This window comes from Pagrus major, chromosome 15, assembly GCF_040436345.1.
Source record: "Pagrus major chromosome 15, Pma_NU_1.0".
Classification (NCBI taxonomy): Eukaryota; Metazoa; Chordata; class Actinopteri; order Spariformes; family Sparidae; genus Pagrus; species Pagrus major.
Genome location: NC_133229.1, coordinates 31,457,419 through 31,478,381, shown reverse-complemented (window position 1 = coordinate 31,478,381; position 20,963 = coordinate 31,457,419). Strand labels below are relative to the sequence as shown.

General features: G+C 42.4%; 2 protein-coding genes across 5 annotated transcripts; one reads left to right on the top strand and one right to left on the bottom strand.

Annotated features, from left to right (window-relative positions):
- Window positions 1-69: 69 nt before the first annotated feature.
- On the bottom strand, window positions 70-19,612 carry abhd12 (abhydrolase domain containing 12, lysophospholipase). Of its 4 annotated transcripts, none has more exons than XM_073482476.1 (14): window positions 19,552-19,612; window positions 16,195-16,369; window positions 7,974-8,095; window positions 7,557-7,662; window positions 6,289-6,408; window positions 6,138-6,168; window positions 5,781-5,826; window positions 5,511-5,643; window positions 5,374-5,411; window positions 5,146-5,225; window positions 4,958-5,040; window positions 4,084-4,162; window positions 3,705-3,832; window positions 70-574 (listed from the first exon to the last, which is right to left on the bottom strand). In XM_073482476.1, the coding sequence occupies exons 2-14, from the start codon at window positions 16,365-16,367 to the stop codon at window positions 526-528; spliced, it is 1,188 nt and encodes a 395-aa protein (XP_073338577.1). In that variant the 5' UTR covers window positions 16,368-16,369; window positions 19,552-19,612; the 3' UTR covers window positions 70-525. The 4 variants fall into 4 exon arrangements, with proteins under 4 accessions (XP_073338577.1, XP_073338576.1, XP_073338575.1 ...); XM_073482475.1 differs by lacking the exon at window positions 19,552-19,612 and adding an exon at window positions 17,774-17,860; XM_073482474.1 differs by lacking the exon at window positions 19,552-19,612 and adding an exon at window positions 17,424-17,711.
- Window positions 18,041-20,884, top strand: gins1 (GINS complex subunit 1 (Psf1 homolog)). Its single transcript, XM_073482477.1, has 7 exons — window positions 18,041-18,119; window positions 18,694-18,758; window positions 19,430-19,528; window positions 19,620-19,710; window positions 19,841-19,957; window positions 20,174-20,248; window positions 20,681-20,884. The coding sequence occupies exons 1-7, from the start codon at window positions 18,045-18,047 to the stop codon at window positions 20,747-20,749; spliced, it is 591 nt and encodes a 196-aa protein (XP_073338578.1). The 5' UTR covers window positions 18,041-18,044; the 3' UTR covers window positions 20,750-20,884.
- The last annotated feature ends 79 nt before the right edge of the window (window positions 20,885-20,963 follow it).

The window sequence follows — 20,963 nt, the reverse complement described above, 5'->3', positions numbered from 1 at the left end:
CGTGTTCGTCACTCGTGTTTTATGTTTTACTGTAAAATCATCTGAAAGACCCAGAAACCAAACCACAGCTACATAAAACAAGAAGTATTTAATTGATAATTCAAGTCATAACAGGCCTTAAAACTGAGGACATTTATTAAAAACAAACGGGATCCTCGAGCCTCCGGGCCGAAGAGTCGACCCGATCCGATCCAAAGAGTCAAAACAAAGTGAAATCACACAGACTGTAAAGAAACAGGCTGACGGCCCGCTGCCATCACAAAATACTGTAAAGATAAAAACAGATGTTTCACGTCTGTTTGGTTCGATCCTCCTCGTCGTCCTCGTCGTCGCTCTACGGTACCTCAAAACTCTCGGGTCACCGCGGCGACCCGGTGCAGCCAGTGTTGGTGTGAGGAATGCAGAAAGAAAAAGGAATGATGTGTTCAGTCCCGTCAGAAAACAAACCTGTGTGTGTGTGTGTGAGTGTGTGTGTGTGTGTGTGTGTGTGTGTGAGTGAGAGTGTGTGTGAGTGTGTGTGTGTGTTCAGGCCGAGTCGTCCGTCTGTTGGTGATCAGTACCGCCGAGGAAATCACTGCAACAAAACACAAAGACCAGCTTCAGTTTTGTCGTCAGACGAACTCGCTGAATTAACGACAGAAATAAAAGTCAGAACTAAATTTGATTAGTTCTGATTTTTTCTCAAATTTCTGACCTTTTCTTCGGCCTTTACTTCTGAGGGGAAAGTCTGTAAGTCAGAACTTCAAAATATTCTTTTACAAAAACTGTTGCGTTCTGACTTTATCTCAGAGTTTAATTCTGATTTAAAAGTCAGAACTAATGTTTTGCACTGTAAAAAATATTGTTGACTTTAATCTTAGAATTAAAGACAAAAGAAAATTCAGAGCTAATTTAAAATAAAAATGATTTGAGTTGACTTGATTTAATTCAGAGATTAAAGTGAAGATTTTGAGAAGTCATAATTTTTTAAGTCTTCAATTCTTGCACTGTAAAAAAAATAATTTGAGATGTTTGATTGAAATGTGATTTCAGTCTCAGAATTAAAACCTGAGAAAAGTCAAAACATAATTATTTTTAAGTTCAGACTTTTTTCTCCGATTTTGATTCTTGAAGAAAAGCCAGAGCTAAATTTGAGTACACTGTAAAAAAAGTATTGCATTTGAAATTTAACCCAGAAGACAGAACTAATCTCTGCACTGTAAAAATTTGAGTTCTGACTTTTTTTCTCAGATTGAATATCTGACTTTCTATTGAGGAAAAAAAATTAGTGAAAAACATTTGCACTGTAAAATATTGAGTTGTATTTTCTTCTCAGAATTCAAACTCACTGAATTAAAGAGAAATTTGAGAAAAAAGTCTTAACTGTTTTTGCACTGTAAAAAATATATTCAGTTCTGACTGAATTTAGATTTTGTTTGTTCGTCTTAATTTCAGAAATAAAACGTCAGAAATGTCTGAAAGTGCAAAAAGATGGACTTTCTAGACATTTCTGACCTTTTCTTCGGTCTTTCTGAGGGGAAAAGTCAGAATTTAAAGTTTTTACACTGTAAAATATTTGTTCTGACTTTCTCTTGATTTTAATTCTGACTCCAAATTTTGAGGAAAAGTCAGAACTACATTTTTGCACTGTAAACAAATATTTTCAAGTTCTGACTTAATTCTAAGAATTTTTTTGTACACTGTAAAAAAAAGTTGTTTCCCTCAAAAGACAGATTTTGAGTTGAACGTCAGAACTAATCTTGTTTTTGCACTGTAAACAATATTTCGAGTTCGGATTTTAATCTCAGAATTAAAAACAGAAAAAAACCCAAATTTAAAATAAGAATATTTTTGCAGTTCTGCATTTGATTTTAACCCTCTAGGCGCCAAAGTCGCATTATTGCGACAGGCAACATTGCTCATTAAAACAGCCCATATCTTTAAATCTACTGCCTTGTGCTGTTACTGCTTGCTACCACTAGATAGCCAATAGATTCAGCTTCAATCCTGACGTCATTTGGGGGTGTGTTTCTATGCAAAATACCTGAGAAAAAAAAGTTTGAAACCCGACACCGGCTGTCGGAGCGGCAGCGGCTAAGCGGGCAGAGTGGGAGAGGAGAGAGCCGCGGAGCGGTGGCGGAAGTGTGCTGGACAGATCGAGAGACAGACAGCGATTTTTGTAATAAAAAACTAAATGCCCAAAAGACTTTACAGTGTGGATGAGGTGCTTGCACAGATCTTTGCTGATCGCGATTCAGAAGGGGAGGATTTGCCCTCTGATGACGATCGCTCGTCAGAGACGAGTGACTGACGATGCTGCAGCTGCGCACACTGTCACACAAGCAGCACGCGCTGATCACGGCGAGAGTTTTCTTTTCTTTTTACAAGTTAGATTAGGACATTTACTTACTATCAGATTCCTGTTCATTTACTCTGAGGATGAGAGGATGAAAAAAAAAAAATCTACTGTGTAAATATGTTCAGAATTCCGTTTTACTGAATTTTACCTGGTGACATACAAATTAGATTAGTAAATTTACTCCAATCAAACTCCTGTTCCTTTATTTTGAGGATGAGATGACAATATAAATATTTTTTTTCTGTGTAAATATGTTCAAAAATCAGTTTTACTGAAAGTTACTTTCAGTCACCTGGTGACGTCACAATATGCAAATTAGATGATTAAATTTACTCCCATCACAAACTTTAGGTCATTGTGAATATTTTTCTCATTTACACTATGAATTTATCTCTCACCACTTCCAAGCTACAGCCTTTTGAAATCTTACAATCCAAACGGAATATTTTCCTAAATAAACTCTGGCGCCTAGAGGGTTAATTCAGAGATTAAAGTGAAAATTTCGAGAAATTCTGAATAGTCAGAACAAAATGTTTGCACTGTAAAAAAATATTTAAGTTCTGACCTAATTCTAAGAATTCAGAATTAAAGACGGAGAAAAGTCAGAAAATGATTTTTTGCACTGAAAAAAATATTGCGTTTGAAATTTAGTCTCAGACAGTAAATTGAATTTAAAGACAACTCTTTGCACTATAAAAAATAATGAGTTCTGCCTTTAGTCTCAGAATTAGACAGAAAAAATTCAGATATTTTGTTATGCACTGTAAAAAAAAATTGAGTTCTTTTTTTTCTCAGATTTGAATTATGATTAAAGTGAAAATGTCGGGAAATCCTGACTTCTCCAAAATCTCCAGATTTTGTGAAACTTTATTTGAGGAAAAAAGTCAGAAAAAAATTTGGTCTAAAATATATTGAGTTGTTCTGTCAGTTCAGACAAACTCGCTGGATTCTGACAAAGTCAGAAATTTGAGGAAAAAAGTCTAAACTTTTTTTGCACTGTAAAAAAATACATTTAGTTCTGAATTTTCTCAAATTTCTGTCTTTTATTCTGAAAAAGTGATTTTCTTTAACATGCAAAAACAAATCAGGTCCGACTTTTCTTCTGTCTTTAATTCTGAGGGAAAAAGTCAAAACTTAAATTTTTTTACAGTGCAAAAATTTAGTTCCAACTTTATCTCAGAACTCAAACTTTTTACAGTGCACTGTAAAATATATGGAGTTTTGACTTAAATCTCAGAATTAAAGTCTGAAAACATCACGTGACCGTGAACTCATCCAGGTTCCATCAGAATCATCAGAACCGGACCGATCAGCGAGGATTATTTTACCACACAGATTTTTGCGGTGGTGGTTTTGTTGCTGGTACCTGAGGATGTTTGGCAGCTCTGGGCTCCTGTAGATGAACTTGTGCTTGTAGGCCAGCGAGGAGGGGAAGGGAACAAACTGAACCTTGTGACCGCTGAGGCTCTTTGACTGGGAGGCCATGTTGTACAGCTGGAGGAGGAGGAGGAGGAGGAGGAAGAGGAGGAGGAAGAAGAGGAGGAGGAAGAGGAGGAGGAGGAAGAGGAAGAAGAAGAGGAAGAAGAAGGAGGAGGAGGAGGAAGAGGAGGAGGTCAGTCTTCATACAAGCTGGTTAAGTTTAATTCATCTGCATTTCTCACAGCAAACAACTAAAATACATTTTTATAAATTAATTATTCTATAAAATATCTGTTGTGTTTTTGTGCCGCTGTGAAACTTGTTACCTTTTTTCCCAGGTGGAAAGGAACGACGCCATCGTCCTCAGCGTGGAGGATCAACACCGGACAGGAGATGTGATTCACGCTGGAGACACAAACACAGCTCAGTGTTGCGTTCAGGGACATCAGACAGTTCTGCTCTGTTGTTTTATACGAAGTCACAGCTGCACTTCCTCTAACAGCCACTAGATGCTGCCCTCACCCTGTCACCAGGTCTGGGGGGTCAGAGGTCAGCAGCTTTAATAGACGTAAACAGTCCTCTGATCAGCCTGTTGTGGACTTTGTCCTGAAGTCTGAGCAGCTCTCAGCTGTTGATCAGCTGACTGACGCTTGTTTCAACATTTTAAATCCCTCCAGCTTTACACAACAAAAACCCTCATCAGCTGTGAAGTTTTTATTCTCTGCTCAGAGCTGAAGAAGTGTTTGTTCCTGAGATGCTGAACGTCAGGACGCTTCGTTCTTGAAAAGCTTCCAGATTTACTCAACAGAAGACGAGCTCACAACAAACTCTCTGAAGTTGCTTCATTCTTTCTGATTTCTCTGGATTTCTGGAAACCTTCTGTAAATGTTCCCGAATCACAAGAGTCAAATTGTTTTTGAGTTAATGAAACGTTTTCTATTTTCAAATAATGTGCAGGAGCTTCTACAGCTGATCCTCAGTTATTAAAAAGGTCCAACCTGAAATGTTCCTGAGCGTTTAAAATCTTTCCTGAGTTACTAAAATAAAACCAGTTCTTTAAAGCTCCTGGTTCCTTCAGGACAGATTTATCTTTGAGCGTCTCGATCGTCGTCTGAACTGCAGAGAACGTTTATCTGATGACCTCGGTGTGAAGGTTTGACTGCAGAGGTCAAAGGTCACAGTGCAGGTTTCTGTACGTACTTTTCATCGCTGGCGAAGCGAATGTTGTTGGCTGTGATGGCGTCCAGGAAGAACCAATCAAAGCCGGGCAGGTACCTGTACACCTGAAATACACAGACACTCAGTACACACCAAACACACACCTACACCTGCCCTGTGTGTGTGTGTGTGTGTGTGTGTGTGTGTGTGTGTGTGTGTGTGTGTGTTACCATGGAGAAGGGGTGGCTCTTGGCCTCCTCTCTGATGTTGGTGAACGGAGACTCTAAGATGAGAGCGTCAGGAGGACTTCCTGAAAATACAACAACAAACATGAAGGTTTCCTTCATCAGAACCTCAGATTGTGTTTGACTGAGACTGTGTGTGTGTGTGTGTGTGTGTGTGTGTGTGTGTGTGTGTGTGTGTGTGTGTGTGTGTGTGTGTGTGTGTGTGTGTCTGACCTCTGTCACACAGCCGTCTCACCAGGTTGGTGGCAACTCTGAAAAAACAAACAAAAAAAAACAGATTTAATTATAACCTCACTGATATTGAAGTGTGTGTGTGTGTGTGTGTGTGTGTGTGTGTGTGTGTGTGTTACCCCGTCCCCAGCGAGTGTCCCCAGATGTAAAGCGGCGTTTTGTCGTCCAGCCGCTGCTTCAGCCAATCATGCATGAAGAGAGCGTCTGATGTCATCCCCCCCTCTGATGGAGAGCCGTCTGAGTCCCCCCAGCCTACACACACACACACACACACACACACACACACACACACACACACACACACACACACACACACACACACACACACTCTTGTACTGAGGGTGTTACAGACTTCCTCTCTGCTCATTAAACATGTGAACGTTTCTCACCTCTGTAATCGAACGTGACGACGTGGTATCCTAACGAACTGAGGACCTGAAGGAAGACAGACAGCGGGAGTCAGTCAGCTGCCCTCTGCTGGACGACAACATGAACTGCAGCATCACGTATTTAATCTGAGTCAGTCTGTGTGATCAGTACTTTACTTTATTACTATACTGTAAATACCCGAGTACTTCTTCATATTAAGTGATTACTTTTTGTATCAGTACTCTGAATCTGCAAAGTAACTAAAGTAATCAGATACATGTGAAGTAAAAGTATAAAGTAGCAGAAAACAGAAACACTCAGTAAAGTACTGAAGAGGAAGTCTGAGGTCCAGTACTGGAGTAAATGTACTTAGTTACCTTGTAGAGCTGAACTCTGTGGTCTCCTCCTCTGCAGAGAAACAACACAGAGGTCAGAGAGGACACCAAGAGACTGACAGGTAGGTGTGTGTGTGTGTGTGTGTGTGTGTGTGTGTGTGTGTGTGTGTGTGTGTGTGTGTGTGTGTGTTACCTGGTCCCTGCGTTTCCATGGAGATAGAGGATGACAGAGTGGGAGGAGCTAAACTTGGAGTCGTACCAGTCGCCTTGTTTCCCCTGAGCTTCTCTCCACATCTGAGCGGGAACTGTGTGCCTGACACACACACACACACACACACACACACACACACACACACACACACACACACACACACACACACACACACACACACACACACACACACACACACACTTTACTCGTGTCACTTTCTAATAATAATAATAAACATTTTTTTATGATCGTCACAATCACTGTTTTTATCTGATTGATGAGAAAATTAATTTGATGTGATGCAGCATGTAATCTGTAAAGTAACTAGTAACTAAAGTTATCAAATACATGTAGTGGAGTAAAATGGAGCCTCATCTTGCAGGATGTGGAAATACTCAAGTAAAGTACAAGTGACTCAAAATTGTACTGAGTAAAAGTACTTAGTTACATTCCATCAGTGACATTAAACTCAACAAACAATTTATTTGTGTTACTGAGAGGATTACAAACACGTCACCTGTAATTGATTACATTATCATCATTTATCAGTGTTTGTAGTATATAAAAATTGTAAATAAGTACAGTACTTGAGTAAAAGTACTTAGTTACATTCCATCACGGTCGCTGACTGAACGCACTCGGCTCACCTCTCTAATAGAACTGAGCTGAGAAGTTCATGGAGAAACAAACCAAACTCCACTTAAAAATATGAGGATTTATTGTTTTCTTACTGATCAGTTAATGTGAGCAGAAACAAAACTTCAGATGTTATTTGCATTAATTAAATCCTCTGCTAATATCGGCATATAACAATAATAATAATAATAATAAAAAAACACCAAACGTGACTTCATTTAAATGAAATCATGAGTTTAATAACTGGTCAGCACTGCTGCATATGACCCACTGCAAGGAAACAGTTTTCAAACCTAATTTCTTATGAAGCGTCTGGAGGTTGGATGAACTCGTGTCTGGTGACTAAGAGTCGCGTTTTTTAACGTCTCTACATTTGAAGGAAGTCGTGGAGATTTAAAATGAACATTTTTACATGTTGTCCTCGTCAGAAATCAGGCTGCTGCTGCAGGGTTCAGACCTGCTGTACAGAACGGTACTTGAGTAAATTTACTTAGTTACATTCCATCAGTGGTACCTGATTACAGTAGAGTTAATGTTGAATATTTAATGTACTGTAAGTTATTGATCTCTCAGATACTGTGGTGAAGACCAGCTATCATGATGAAGTCAGTTACCAGACTCCGATCTTCAGTCCGCTCTCCGGCTCCAGGTAGAAGTTGTGTGTGTGGTTCAGTCCCTGGTCCAGAGGCCTCTTCAGGTCGATGAAGTAGGGCAGCCTCACTGTGGGGGGTCACATGACGGGTCACATGACGGGTCACTGCTGACTGACACACTTCTGTCACATCTCATCTCCTGTTACATCAGCTGTCAATCACTGTGTCCCCGCCCACTTCCTGTCCTCACACAGCTCTCAGGTTTCACATTTGACTGTGACCTTTGACCCCAACACAGTTCACAGTAGACTCAAGATCACATTTACACCACACACACACACACGTTAATGTACTTTACTAAAGTAACTTGAGTACTTTTACTAAGTAGAAACAGGATGAAGGTCTCTGAGCAGACAGGAAACCGTTTGAAACGCTCACCGAAGTTGAGGAAGACGAGTTTGGCCTGGATGGACGGACACAGTTTGATGAGGAAGGGGATGGAGACGTAGACGACCAGCAGCCACAACACGAACCTCTTCAGCTTCCCCACCAGACCCAACCTGAGGACGGACCACAGAACCACATCATCACCGCTGTCAGCGTACAGAGCCGCTGCGTCAGCCTCAACCATTACTCTGTTACTCTACTACTCTATTACTTCAGTGATTCCCTCACCGGTACGCAACAGCCTCGCTTCAATTCATTTCATTACGTTCTAATACACATTTATACACGCAGCACATTAAAGACTTGTTTGTTTTAATGTTTTTATTATTTTATAAACTGTGATATTATTCAAAGGCCAGATGTTCCAGCTCAGTTCAGGATGTCGATCATTGTCAGAGTAATCAATAAATCAGATTGTGGTTCATGTATTGATCTCTGAAGACAGAAGAGGAGCGACCGAAGCAGCTGCAGGGATCATTTCAGTCTGAGCAGGTTACAGAATAAAAGTGTTACCTGAGCCCAGAGAGTGTGTGTGTGTGTGTGTGTGTGTGTGTGTGTGTGTGTGTGTGTCTGTGTCTGTGTCTGTGTGTGTGTGTGTGTGTGTGTGTGTGTGTGTAAGCTGAGCTGTCGGTCACATGATCCAGCAGCTGGGTGGACCTTAATTATTCATTGAACCACAGACACTCTGAAAGTCCTTTATTTTCACGTGTGACGTCTTTAAATTTAACATTTTAGTTTTTATTCCTCTCTGACTTTATTTACTTTATTATGTTCTATTCTGATGATTGAAGGACGTTTGTAAACAACTTTAAATCTGAGATTGAAATTAAACTGCGTCGTTTTAATGTTCTTGGATAAAAACACAAGTACTGAATGTGTGTCTGTGTGTGTCTGTCTGTCTGTCTGTCTGTCTGTCTGTCTGTCTGTCTGTCTGTCTGTCTGTCTGTCTGTGTGTCGATCTCCGGCTCGGGTTTGATTCCTGATGTTCTGAAGAATCGTCCCTGATGTTTGAGTCCAAACAGGTTCTGAAGGTTCTGTCTGAGCTCGCTCAGTGTGTCTGTTATTTATAGAAACATATTTTTAGAAACGTTTCACGTCTTCAAACATCCGCTCGATCTCTGACGTTCCTCAGACTGAAGGTGTTGAAGTTAGAAGTCTTTGTGATCAGATGTTCTGTGAATCAACACACGTCAGCTGATCATCACAGCTGATCATGATCATTACAGCTGATCACGTAATGATCGTGATCAGCTGTAATGATCGTGATCAGCTGTGATCTGTCACCGATCATCAGAAGAGGATTTTACTTGGAGTCAGAAACTGATCGTTCAACTGGTGATTCATCCTGATGGTTTTATAAACTGACAGAAGAGAGAGAGAGTTGTTTATCTGTAAGGCCGACTGTAAACAACATCATCATCATCATCATCATCATCATCACCACCACATTAACTGACTGACGGACGGAGCTGAAGTCTGATACAACACAACACAACACAACAGACATGTCACGTTATAAACTCTGTGTGTCCTTCACTTCTCATCCTCACTGAGCAGGAATTCAGTTTGTACAGTCGAGGAAGTTCAGGGAGATTAAACACACACACACACACACACACACACAGACACACAGAGACACACACACACACACACACACAGACACACACACACACACACACACACACCGGTCGGTCGTGGTGCGTTCAGCTGCAGGAGCTCAGCAGCAGCTGGCAGCGAGCCTGCAGTATTATTAGCTGATGTCACAGCGAGTGCTGCAACTCAAGGTCACACAGAGGTGAACCAACCGCAGAGAGGTGTGTGTGTCTGTGTCTGTGTGTGTGTGTGTGTGTGTCTGTGTGTGTGTGTCTGTGTGTGTGGTAGTGATAGGACTGCAGGACACACTGAAGTGAAGGTGGGGAGCAGGAGAGTGACCGTCACACACTGGAACACATTTTGCGCACACACACACACACACACACACACACCATTGTTTACATTAAACAGATGTGTGTCAGATGTCCTGACGTTAAACAACAGTCTGGTCGACTCTGAGCTACAAACTGAAATCTTAATTTAAGGCCGAACACCAACAGTCGTTTAGTCGACAAAATGTCAAAAGGTTGTGAAGTAAAGAGGACAGCAAGGACAGCGAGGACACAGCGACAACACTGAGGACACAGTGAGGACACAGCGACGACACTGAGGACACAGCAAGGACACAGTGACAACACAGTGAGGACAGCGACGACACAGCGAGGACAGTGAGGACACAGCGACGACACAGCGAGGACAGTGAGGACACAGCGAGGACACAGCGAGGACAGAGCGACGACACAGTGAGGACACAGCGAGGACACACTGAGGACACACTGAGGACAGTGAGGACACAGTGAGGACAGTGAGGACACAGTGAGGACAGCGAGGACACAGCGAGGACACAGCGAGGACACACTGAGGACAGCGACAACACAGCGAGGACACAGCGACACACATTTCAGAAGCTGGAACAATGTTTGACGTCTTTGATTGAAAAAAGACTCAAAGCTGATTCATTTTCTTTAAATTCACTAACGACCAAACTGTCTGAACGCTGGTCTGACGCAGAGGGACGGTCCAGTGTGGATCAGTCGATCTGTGGTTCTGTTCGTGAACAGAGTGAAAACATATTTTTGGACTGATCGCAGGAAGTTCTGTCGGAAAGAGAAAAACCAACAGGACAAACAAAAAGAGCTGCGGGAGAGACGACGACACTACGTCCAGCTGGAAAAACACGTCCGACACAAACCAATCGATCACAACCGCAGAGAGAAACAGCTGACGGAGCAGAAACCAACAGAAACGCGACCCAGACGTTCAGCCGGCAGACGATCCGACTGCAGCCTCGTCTCCTCCATCATCTCAGGACCATAAATAATGGAGCCAGCAAACACTCAGCCTGAGTGCTGCTGGACCCTGACTAGAGACTGACAGCTGTGATCCATCTTCACTGCACAGAACCACAGAACCACAGAGCTCCACAGAACCACAGAACCACAGAGCTCCACAGAACCACAGAGCTCCACAGAACCACAGAGCCACAGAGCTCCACAGAACCACAGAGCTCCACAGAACCACAGAGCTCCACAGTTAACTCTCCAACAAACCCGACCACAGACCCAAAGATAAAGATGCTGAGTCGTGTTTGGTGCTGCAGGAACATTATGATTGTGACACAGACGATGTTTCAGTGACACTGAGGCTTTTATGCATTTCACTCAGCTTCAGCTGGCAGTGCTGGAAAGTAACTGAGTACATTTACTCAACTACACTGCGCTTAGCTCAATGCTAAGGGAGCCGTTAGCTCCAGACAACACGGAGCTGAGGGGTCAGTGTGAAAAGCTCTCGTATTTCATTATATGGATATTTTAAATATTTTAGATATTTTACTTTTTACTCGCTACACTTCAACATTTTACACAAAAACATGAAAAGTTAATAAAACTCTGTTTCGTTTGATATGACATTAAACTACAGCAGCTGTACAGCTGAAACTATGAGTGGATTAACGAGCGTCTATTTAAACGATGGTTCAGTTTCACAGATGATCTGAACTCGTCCAACATCAAAGTGATTCACAGTATTTTCCCCATAATCCTCAAAATATTCTTTAAACTTTGAAATAAAACTCACTTTGACAGAAGTTTGTGAGGAAACATCAGACGTCTGTTTTCTGCAAATCTAAAATAAATAATCAGAAATCATCAGGTGAGCGCTGTGAGCACGCACGTGTCCAATTCTTCTATTCTCCTACTTTTAGCTTTCTTATTCCACCTGACTGTTTAATAAATGATTTCTGATTGTAATAAAGGATCAATAAATGTGTGACAGCTCGTCACTTTCTTTCAGTTTGGACTCTGATTCGACTCGTCTCTGTGGATATTCAGACATGACAACTGGAAATAAATCAGGAAACTAAAAACGGTCTACTGACTGTTTTAATCACGATAAACTGTTTTACCGTCTCTGATCTGAATCCTCTGAATGTTTGTTAATAAGTGAAGTCTGGACTCGGACACGGAGGATCTGCTGCTCCATCACTTTCAGACGCTGACTCAGCGCAACAGCTCAGACTTCTTCTTTCACTGTCGACGTGACGACAGGAATCAAACTCGTGACCTGAACTCAGACACATCAGCAGCAGCGAGGTCACTTCCTGTCTGATGCTCATAAAAATAAATCTGAATATAAGAATCAACAGCGCAGAGCTGCTCTCAGTCTGTCTCCTTAAAGACAGCGAGTCACTTCCTGTCACTTATTTCATCTCATCACAGATCTAATTTTAGAGTTCAGGCCTGTTAACGAGGTCGGACACTTTCAGACGTTAACGAGTCACATCACAGAGCTCAGAGGATAAACAGCCCGGTCCAACACAGCCCTCGTCCTCAGGTTCAGGTTCAGGTTCAGGTTCAGGTTCAGGTTCAGGTCCGGGTGTCGTGTGTCGTGTGTCCTGATTCTTGTTGTGATGGTGGTGTAGGGTGACGTGTTGGACCACATGTTCGTCCAAACAGGACACTTCAAACTCTAACTGCAGGGTTCTGGTCCGTTTCTTCACAACAACAGGCACGAAACAATCACACGTCTGCTGAGGACTCAGTCGCTAACGAGCTACGTTACACTGTTAATGTCTGCGTGTTTTATCACTCTCTCTCCAATGAAATATGACGCCTGAAATTTACAACATTTTTCCAGCGTTTTTCTCAGAATTTCAACTTTTTTTTCTTTCTTTCTTTTTTCTTTTTTCTCTTCGTTCAAAGTTAGTCAGAATATCTTCACGTTACTGTGAACTGAGGATTGATTTGGACCGAACCAGAGGTGACTGAAGACGAACCAGCACTGTTCTGGTGACTCAGTTTGTGTCCAGTCTGAATGAAGTGTGTCTGACGATGAGTTAGCGAGGCGATGAAGCTCGTCTGAGTTCAGTCACAGAGACAAACTTGAGTTCAGACGGTTTATTTTTCTGTTTAGAAGGAAAACAGATGTCAGAATATTTCTTTCTTCACATTTAGTGAGTTCATGTTGTCGACCTGTTCGACTCAGGAGTGAACCGGCTGCTTTTAAAACTACAGGCTGTCAGACTGTCACCTCTGAGCTACACGGTGCTGTTAGCAGCTAGCTGGTTAGCATGCTGACTTCAGTAGACGTCTGACAGAGTGTCGACACGAGGGAGGCAAAGTTTAAGTAATTTCTTTAATCGATAGTCGGCTTCCTTAACAATCGATTAATACTACTAACGCATGAAATATGTTGATCTGTTTAAACACTGACATGATCTGTGTTTGAGGTGAAGTCAGAGGCGGCTACATGAGGAGTTCAAAGAAAAGATATAACAAACAAAGTTATTGAATTTTAAACGAAACGACACAAAATAATGATGTGATGTTAATCACAGAGCTTCTGTCCGTCAGCAACATCCAGCTGCACTGAAGACTGAACGATCAAATGTGATAACATCAGTTTGTGTAAAGTGTCTTTTTGTATTTTTTCAATTACAAATTATTGCATTTTAATTAAATACATTTTCTCACACCAGTATTTTGTGTTTTATTTGCATATATTATTAATCTATCATATTATGTTGTATCCGTATCTGTTACTGTAAGATATTCAGTATTTTCTGCTTCGTGTCCAGTTGGTCTGTGAATGTGTCCCGGGACCGTCTCAGCCGGCTGATCGGGTCGTTTGGTCGACCTTCTGCTGGACTGTAAGCTGCGACGCTTCGTTAATGAGGATTAGAAGAAGAAGAGTGAAGCTGACAGGACGCACGGCAGCAGAGTCTCCTTCAAACGTCTGCTCGTCAATAATCACAAATAGATTTGTATCAGTCTATAAACCGTGTTGACAGAACTACGGAGAGTGAAGTGGGTCAAAGTTGAAGCAGGAAGTGACTCTGCAGCGTCTGATGATGAAGCAGTTTAGTAAACCGGCTTAAACTGTTTGTTCACTTCCTGTCTGATGGTCTGACCTGATGTTGCCTTCATGGACTCGCAGTCCCCACATGTCAGCAACACAGTGTGAAGAAAACAGGAAGGAGGGACTGAACTACCAAAATAAGACCCAGGAACAAAGAAATAAGGCTGATAGTTCAAATCAGACGAAGTCATCGTTCAGTGTTTGTGTTTTCTCCTGAAGGAGTTCAGATCCAGGACACAGCACCGCTCCACAGTCGGACTGCAGCGTATAATAAGTACCACATTGTTCTGCGTCAGCTGTTCGTGTCCATAAATATCCACAAGCTGAACAGAACTAACAGAACATGGAGTCGTGTTCAGGAACTGAAAACTGTCCTGCACTGAAAATGTTACTGAAATGAAAGTATGCAGGTTTAAATCATGAACATGTACTTTAAGTATTAAAGTACTAGGCTGAATATGAAGCCACAGCCAGGTTAGCTTAGCTTAGCATAAACACTGGAAACAGAGGGAAACCGTTAGCCTGGCCCGGTCCAGAGTTTCAAAGAAATCCACCTGGAGGCAGCTCTGAAGTGTTCTGACCCACACGTTGGATCTGGTTTGTTCATTCAGGACAGACACTGACGTTGTTGTACAGTTTCAGGGACGTGACTGTTTCCTGGTTGGGACCAGTGACTGAAGTTCTGGTGTCCAGTGGCCGCTGAAGGTTGATGAGCAAAAAGAATAAAAACGTGGATCCAAACCTGAAGCAGACTCACAGAAAATAAACTTCTTACAGTTCGGACAAACTTCTGAATGAGAAACTAGATGAGCCGACACTTGAGACGATATTTACAGAATTTGAAACATTTGATGACGAAGTTTCAGCCAAACATTCTCGATGTGGATCCATTAGATGTGTTTTTGACCCAGATCATTTATTCACATGTACAAATGAAGCTGTCAGCGCCCTCCAGTGGACGAACTCGGTCATGGATGATGTTTTTACGCCAATTCAAAGCCAGTTTAACGTCCCTGAATGTTTCTCAACATAAGATTCTTCAGTCATTTATTTTATTGTTTGTATCGGGGCTGCATATCAAGATGAAGTCTGTAGCCTCTTCATGCTCACAACAACACAAAACACAAAACTAGCTGAATAAAGAAGTCATAAAATTGAAGTATGGCTCCTGGAGGAGTGAGGAGGATGACGTGAAGCTGCGCTGTAGTCTGTTGGGACGGCAGCAGAAACTCTCGTCAGACGGCAGCAGGACGAACAGACTGGGGCTGCGATTTAACGAGCGACCTGAAGTGTTTACATCTAAAAAGCTGCAGCTGTGTTTCACTTTTTACAGTCGATGAGGTGAATCATCAGTGAGGTCAGTTTAGTCAGACGACCTTTAGTCTTATTTTAACTGTCAGTGTGGATAAAAACACAGCAGAGCCACAAACTCTGTCAGCAAGTCAGTCACAGAAATCTGCAACGCCAGCACCTGTTCAGGTAAAGTGCTGACGTCAGTGTGTCGTTGTGTCGTTGTGAGGGGGATCAGCAGCTTCCAGTCTGACCAGTCGGACCGGTCCACTACAGCACATACTGACAGACTCAGACACGCTGTTCATCGAGGGTCAAGTCATAACAATACATAAATAAATAAATAAATAAATAAATAAAACACTGAAATTTGCTTAAAATGAAAAATAAATCAATAACATCAAATTTCAAAAACAGATTTTTAAATGAACATTATTTAATATTATTTCTTCCATTTTAATTATTTCGTGGTTATAAATATTGTTACTTTCTCATGTGAGTATATAAACACTGTCTGTCGCATAATATTCATTCACTTTTATTTATTTGCCAATTAAATTTTTCACTTTATTCATTTTTATGTTTCAATTATTTAAGTGTTATTATTTATGTTTTTAGCCTGTGTGAGTATTTATTTTTCACATCTTAATTTTGCTGACTTGTGTGTGTGTGTGTGTGTGTGTGTGTCTGAGCAGCAGCACACACACACACACTCATCTGATGTTTCCTGCTCTTATCGATCACCTGAGTTCTTCTTACAGATCTGATCAAACTCTTTGACTTTATATCAGCAAATAATTCTGATTTCTGTCTAAACTGACGCTTTTAATCACGTTTAATATCATGTTGTCTTATAAATAAAATAACATCAGTCTCCTCATACAAACAGACAGATACACAGTCCCGGTCCCGGTCCCGGTCCCGGTCCCGGTCCAGGTCCCGGTCCAGGTCCAGGTCCCGGTCCGGCTCTTACCTCCGGAACGGTTTCCCCATGCTGCCCTCCTCTCCCGGGCCCTGCCGGCCGCCCGCTGCGGGCCCCGCTGCCTCCCTGCCGGGACGCTGCTTCAGGTCCGGGTCGCTGTCCAGCAGAGTGCCGGTGGTCCCGCTGTCAGGCTCCGCAGTCAGCGAGTTGTTCCGCTTTCTCATCACTGGAAACGGTAGAAAACCAAACATTAACCGGAGGAGCCGCGGCTGGAGGACGAGCCGTCGCTGCGGGCCTGTCAGCGGGGAGGAGGCCGCTCTCTGGCCGGGCGGTGGAGCGGTGCGAGCCGGTGCGGACGGAGCTGAGTCCCCGCTGCGCCTCGAGCTCTCTGCCTGCACTGAGACCCGCAGAGCCGCTGAGCAGCGCCGAGCCGCCGCAGCCAATCACAGCGCAGGGACACAGACACGTGGTCTCACTGTGATGCGTCCACGGCCCCTTGGGAGCGTCGGAGCAGCGACTACCAAAACAAAACCGGTTAAAGGAAACCGGAAAAATTAAGTAGTGCGTGGTGCCTTCACGTGAAGCTCGGAAACTTGCGTTACAAATAAAATCACGATAGGCGCTTTTTGGGAGTCATTAACAGCAGAACGAACCAAATAACGGAAAGAACAACGCACTTAACTAACACAAAAAATACACATCATTAATTTAATTTGCAGTGGGGAGGCACTAACCTGAGCTTTTCTCCACCTGCACCTGTTAATGAACACTGGCCTGATACTGGTGCTCTCTTCTTCCTCAGTGCTGGAGTAGGTATTCGCATCATTTGTTTAAGTATAAGTACTTATACCAACAAAAGTGAAAGTCATGCATTCAAAACCTTACGTAAGTGTTGAAGTACTCACTAAATCACTAAATCTACAGCAATGGATCATATTATATAAGACCACCAGACAGAGACAGTAACTGAGTAAATGTACTTCATCACATTACACCACATGTGTGAAGAGGCTCAAATGTACCGTCAACACACCTGACGACTTAAATCAAGTGTTGAAAGATCAGTTTCAGCGTCAAAAGTTTCTACGAGGAGAAGGCGGCCGTGAACACAACGCGTCCATGCTGTCCAGCTTTTTTCTAGCAAACATTTTGACTTTTACTTGTTTTACTTCACTCGTCTTTGTTCCAGCTTCAGTGCAGCCTTCCTTTGTTCTCATGTGACTACAAATACTTAACGTTGTACATGTCGAAACACAAATAACCCAGAAACAGATATTTACCATTCTGGGGACATATTCCTGGTTTCCCGTGTGTCTTGAATGCAGCATTAAACAGAGCAAATAAGTTAGCAGCGAAGCTAATCCGCTAAAACAAACGCGCTACAAACAAACTGCAGTGTGACACTTTCCTACAGTTTCATGTGAACACACAGACTCAGTGACTGCGGCTGTATGCGGCGCTTCTCCGCCGGCAGTGGAAGCTGTCGGACGGGTTTATTTTTCACCGGCTGCTGCGGAGGCTGCGCTGTTTGCTAACCGGAAGTCAGACTGTTAATGCAGCAGAGACGTGACAGCGTCGAGCTGCGCGTTCCCGCCGCAGATGCGTCATAAACAAACAAACAAACACTCACCTGTCAGTCCGGGAGAAACAGCGGCTTCAGCACATGGCTGCTTCAGTAAAACAGGTTAATGTGTCCAGCACAAAGCTCGAGTCGCTGCCGCACTGTTTGTCCCTTCACGGCAGCCGGAGCCACGTCATCGTGTCACGTGATCACAACACCGAGCTCCGATTTTGCCGCGAAACCGAGCAGCGCTGCACAGAGACGGTCTGAGCTTTAATGGCTGAATAAAGACGGTATTTTTAGTTTCCTGCTCGTTGTGTTCGTGTTGGTCGGTGTCGGGATGTTCTGCGAGAAAGCCATCGAGTTAATCAGAGAGCTGCAGCGGATGAGCGACGGACAGCTGCCCGCTTTTAACGTGAGTAACCCCGGCAGACATCTGCTGTTCAGAGGCTGCGGTCTTCACTCAAAAATCTACTGTTTTAAAGTTTTCCAGCTGATCAAACGACGCACACACGTCTCATACATGTTTACAACAGCTGTATAGAAAACGTAGGAAGTCGATCACATTTCGGCACTAACCAAATTCACCAAACCACAGTCAAAAACTGACGCCTTTAATTTCAGTAAACTGCACAACAAGGCGAAACAAAGCAACCTAAAAGAGTTGATATTTTTCATAATTTGGTGCTGAATCATAAACTGTCAGTGCCGAATCATCCCACTGCTGCTAATGTACAGTAATAAATGTGCCGGCTCACGTTTCACCTCGGTGCACAATAGTCATAATGAAGTCAACATAAAATAGGCAGAGTTTTGAATGGAGTTCGGATTCAGCAACATGACTGTTGGCTGAACAACTTTTCAGACACTTTAAAGTCAGAATTTAACTATGAGGTCTTCAAACATCAGCAGAACCGGAAGCTTCAGGTTCTGGTGAACTCAGCCTGAAGTCCAGTTTGGTTTCAGAAAGTCTCACCTTCTTGTTTCAGGAGGATGGACTCCGACAGGTTCTGCAGGAGATGGAGGCTCTTTATGAACAGAACCAGACTGATGTGTGAGTCCAGAGATTTATAAAACACATTTTACACTTAATGTTATTTAACCAGTTTGTATTTCAGATTAAAGTTCCGTCAGTTTTATGTGTTTTTGTCTGCAGTTTTTCTTTTAATGGTGTTTGAGTGAAATATCTGCAGATTATTTGAACATTTTCAACACACAAACCGGAAACTGTCTGTGTGTAAGTTTGTTTTTTACATCCATTTCTGTCCATACATGCGGGTTGTTTGCTTTGATTGTAGTGTAAAGCTCATTATTTGATTAAATAACTGGTAGTTTCATCCTCCATGTTCTCTGTTTGACTCAGATTATCAGTATTTTAATGCGGCTGTAGTTTCTTTAAATGTCTCCATCAGCTTTTGACTCCAGTTCCCTCCTGATTTAATTAGAAAAGTTCAATGACATCACTTAAGTTTAAATGAATAACTACAGATGTGTAAATGAGCTGAGCCTTCAGTTACTGTGACTGAACGTTTCTGATCTTTAAACGACGTGTTTATTCTGACTTTTAATTGTTTTTGAAGGACTTTAATTCCATTTCTGTTTTATATTTTAGTAACTTTGTCTTCATTTTACTGTGTTCTCTGCTTTGAATCATTTTGTTAATGTCATATTTTAAAAAGTCAACAAATCAAAATCATAAATAATTTAAATTTCATTTTCCTTCAGTAACGAGGCGAAGTCTGACGGTCGAGCTGAGCTGATTCCCTCCATCAAACTGCGTCACTGCTGCCTGCTGAGGAACCAGCGCTGCCTCACCGCCTACCTGTAACCACCTCACACCTGCTCACCTGCGCATCACGTGACCTGCGTGTTGTTTTGTTTATTAAAGACGATAATAACGTTTCTGTCCCATCAGATACGACCGGCTGCTGAGGATCAGAGCTCTGCGCTGGGAGTACGGCAGCGTGCTGCCCGCCAACGTCCGCTTCCACATGTGTGCAGAGGAGGTGAGTGTGACATCACTTCCTGTTGAATCATGTGAACAAACCTCTGGTGGTGAGTCTGACGTGTGTGTGTGTGTGTGTGTGTGTGTGTGTGTGTGTGTGTGTGTGTGTGTGTGTGTGTGTGTGCGTTCAGGTGCAGTGGTTCAGTCAGTATAAGAAGTCTCTGGCCTCCTTCATGCGCTCTCTGGGTGGAGGTGAAGGTCTGGACATCACTCAGGACATGAAGCCTCCAAAGAGTCTTTACATCGAGGTGAGACGTCACTCCTCAGTGCACAGCTCAGCTGTCTCTGAGGTACTTGGAGTATTTCTACTTGTACTCCATTACATTTACCTGACAGCTTTAGTTACTTTACAAATGAAGATTTTTACACACAATCTGATGTTTTTGCAACATTTTTTCTGTTTTATGTAAAACTACACGTCTGACGCTGATCACATGACTGTGACATCATCATTATGTCATCAGGTGAGGTGTTTGAAGGATCATGGCGAGTTCGAGATCGATGACGGGACGGTGATCCTGCTGAAGAAGAACAGTCAGGTGAGGACAGGAAGCGGCTTCTTCTTCTACTGCGGTCAGAAGACAGATTTTATATCACACACCACTGATGGAATGTAACTAAGTACATTTACTTGAGTACAATTTTGAGGTACTTGTACTTTACTTGTGTATTTCCATCTTCTGTTACTTTATACTTCCACTCCACTACATGTGTTTGATAACTTTAGTTACTAGTTACTTTACAGATTACATGCTGCATCACATTTTTTAATTAATTGATTTCATCATCAATCAGATAAAAACAGTGATTGTGATGATCAGCTGATTCAGTTTACATGTAAATATATGATCAGTTACTTTACTGATACTTTTGACTGATAGTTTATCTGCACTTGTTTCATGTTGATTAATCAGCAGCTTCGTTAGTCAAACAGGAAGTCGTCATCTAAACATCCATCTCTCTGTCCGCAGCACTTCCTGCCGCGGTGGAAATGCGAGCAGCTGATTCGTCAGGGCGTCCTGGAGCACGTCATGTCCTGAGGACGGGTTCATCCGATCACGGATCAGTCTGCTCAACATTTGGTTTTAAGGCTCAAATGTCCCATCGTCCCTGAACACAACAAACCGTTTGAAAGTTCTATTCTGATGTAAAAATAAAATATTTCTTTTTCTAAATGTGTCAAAACTGTTCAGTCCAACGCGGGAAGGATCATTACAACTGAAACACTTGAACATGAAGTCTGAATATTTCTCT

Bases quoted from the DNA above. Each gene is read 5' to 3' on its own strand.
- abhd12 (XM_073482473.1), bottom strand. From the start codon at position 16,394: ATGTTTGGTTTTCTACCGTTTCCAGTGATGAGAAAGCGGAACAACTCG. The intron at 5,412-5,510 runs GTAACACACACA...TTGTTTTTTCAG, and splicing joins GGACACTCGCTGGGGACGGG to AGTTGCCACCAACCTGGTGA. The intron at 3,833-4,083 runs GTAACAAGTTTC...CTCCTCCTCCAG, and splicing joins CTTTCCACCTGGGAAAAAAG to CTGTACAACATGGCCTCCCA.
- gins1 (XM_073482477.1), top strand. From the start codon at position 18,045: ATGTTCTGCGAGAAAGCCATCGAGTTAATCAGAGAGCTGCAGCGGATG. The intron at 19,529-19,619 runs GTAACCACCTCA...CTGTCCCATCAG, and splicing joins CGCTGCCTCACCGCCTACCT to ATACGACCGGCTGCTGAGGA. The intron at 19,958-20,173 runs GTGAGACGTCAC...TTATGTCATCAG, and splicing joins CAAAGAGTCTTTACATCGAG to GTGAGGTGTTTGAAGGATCA.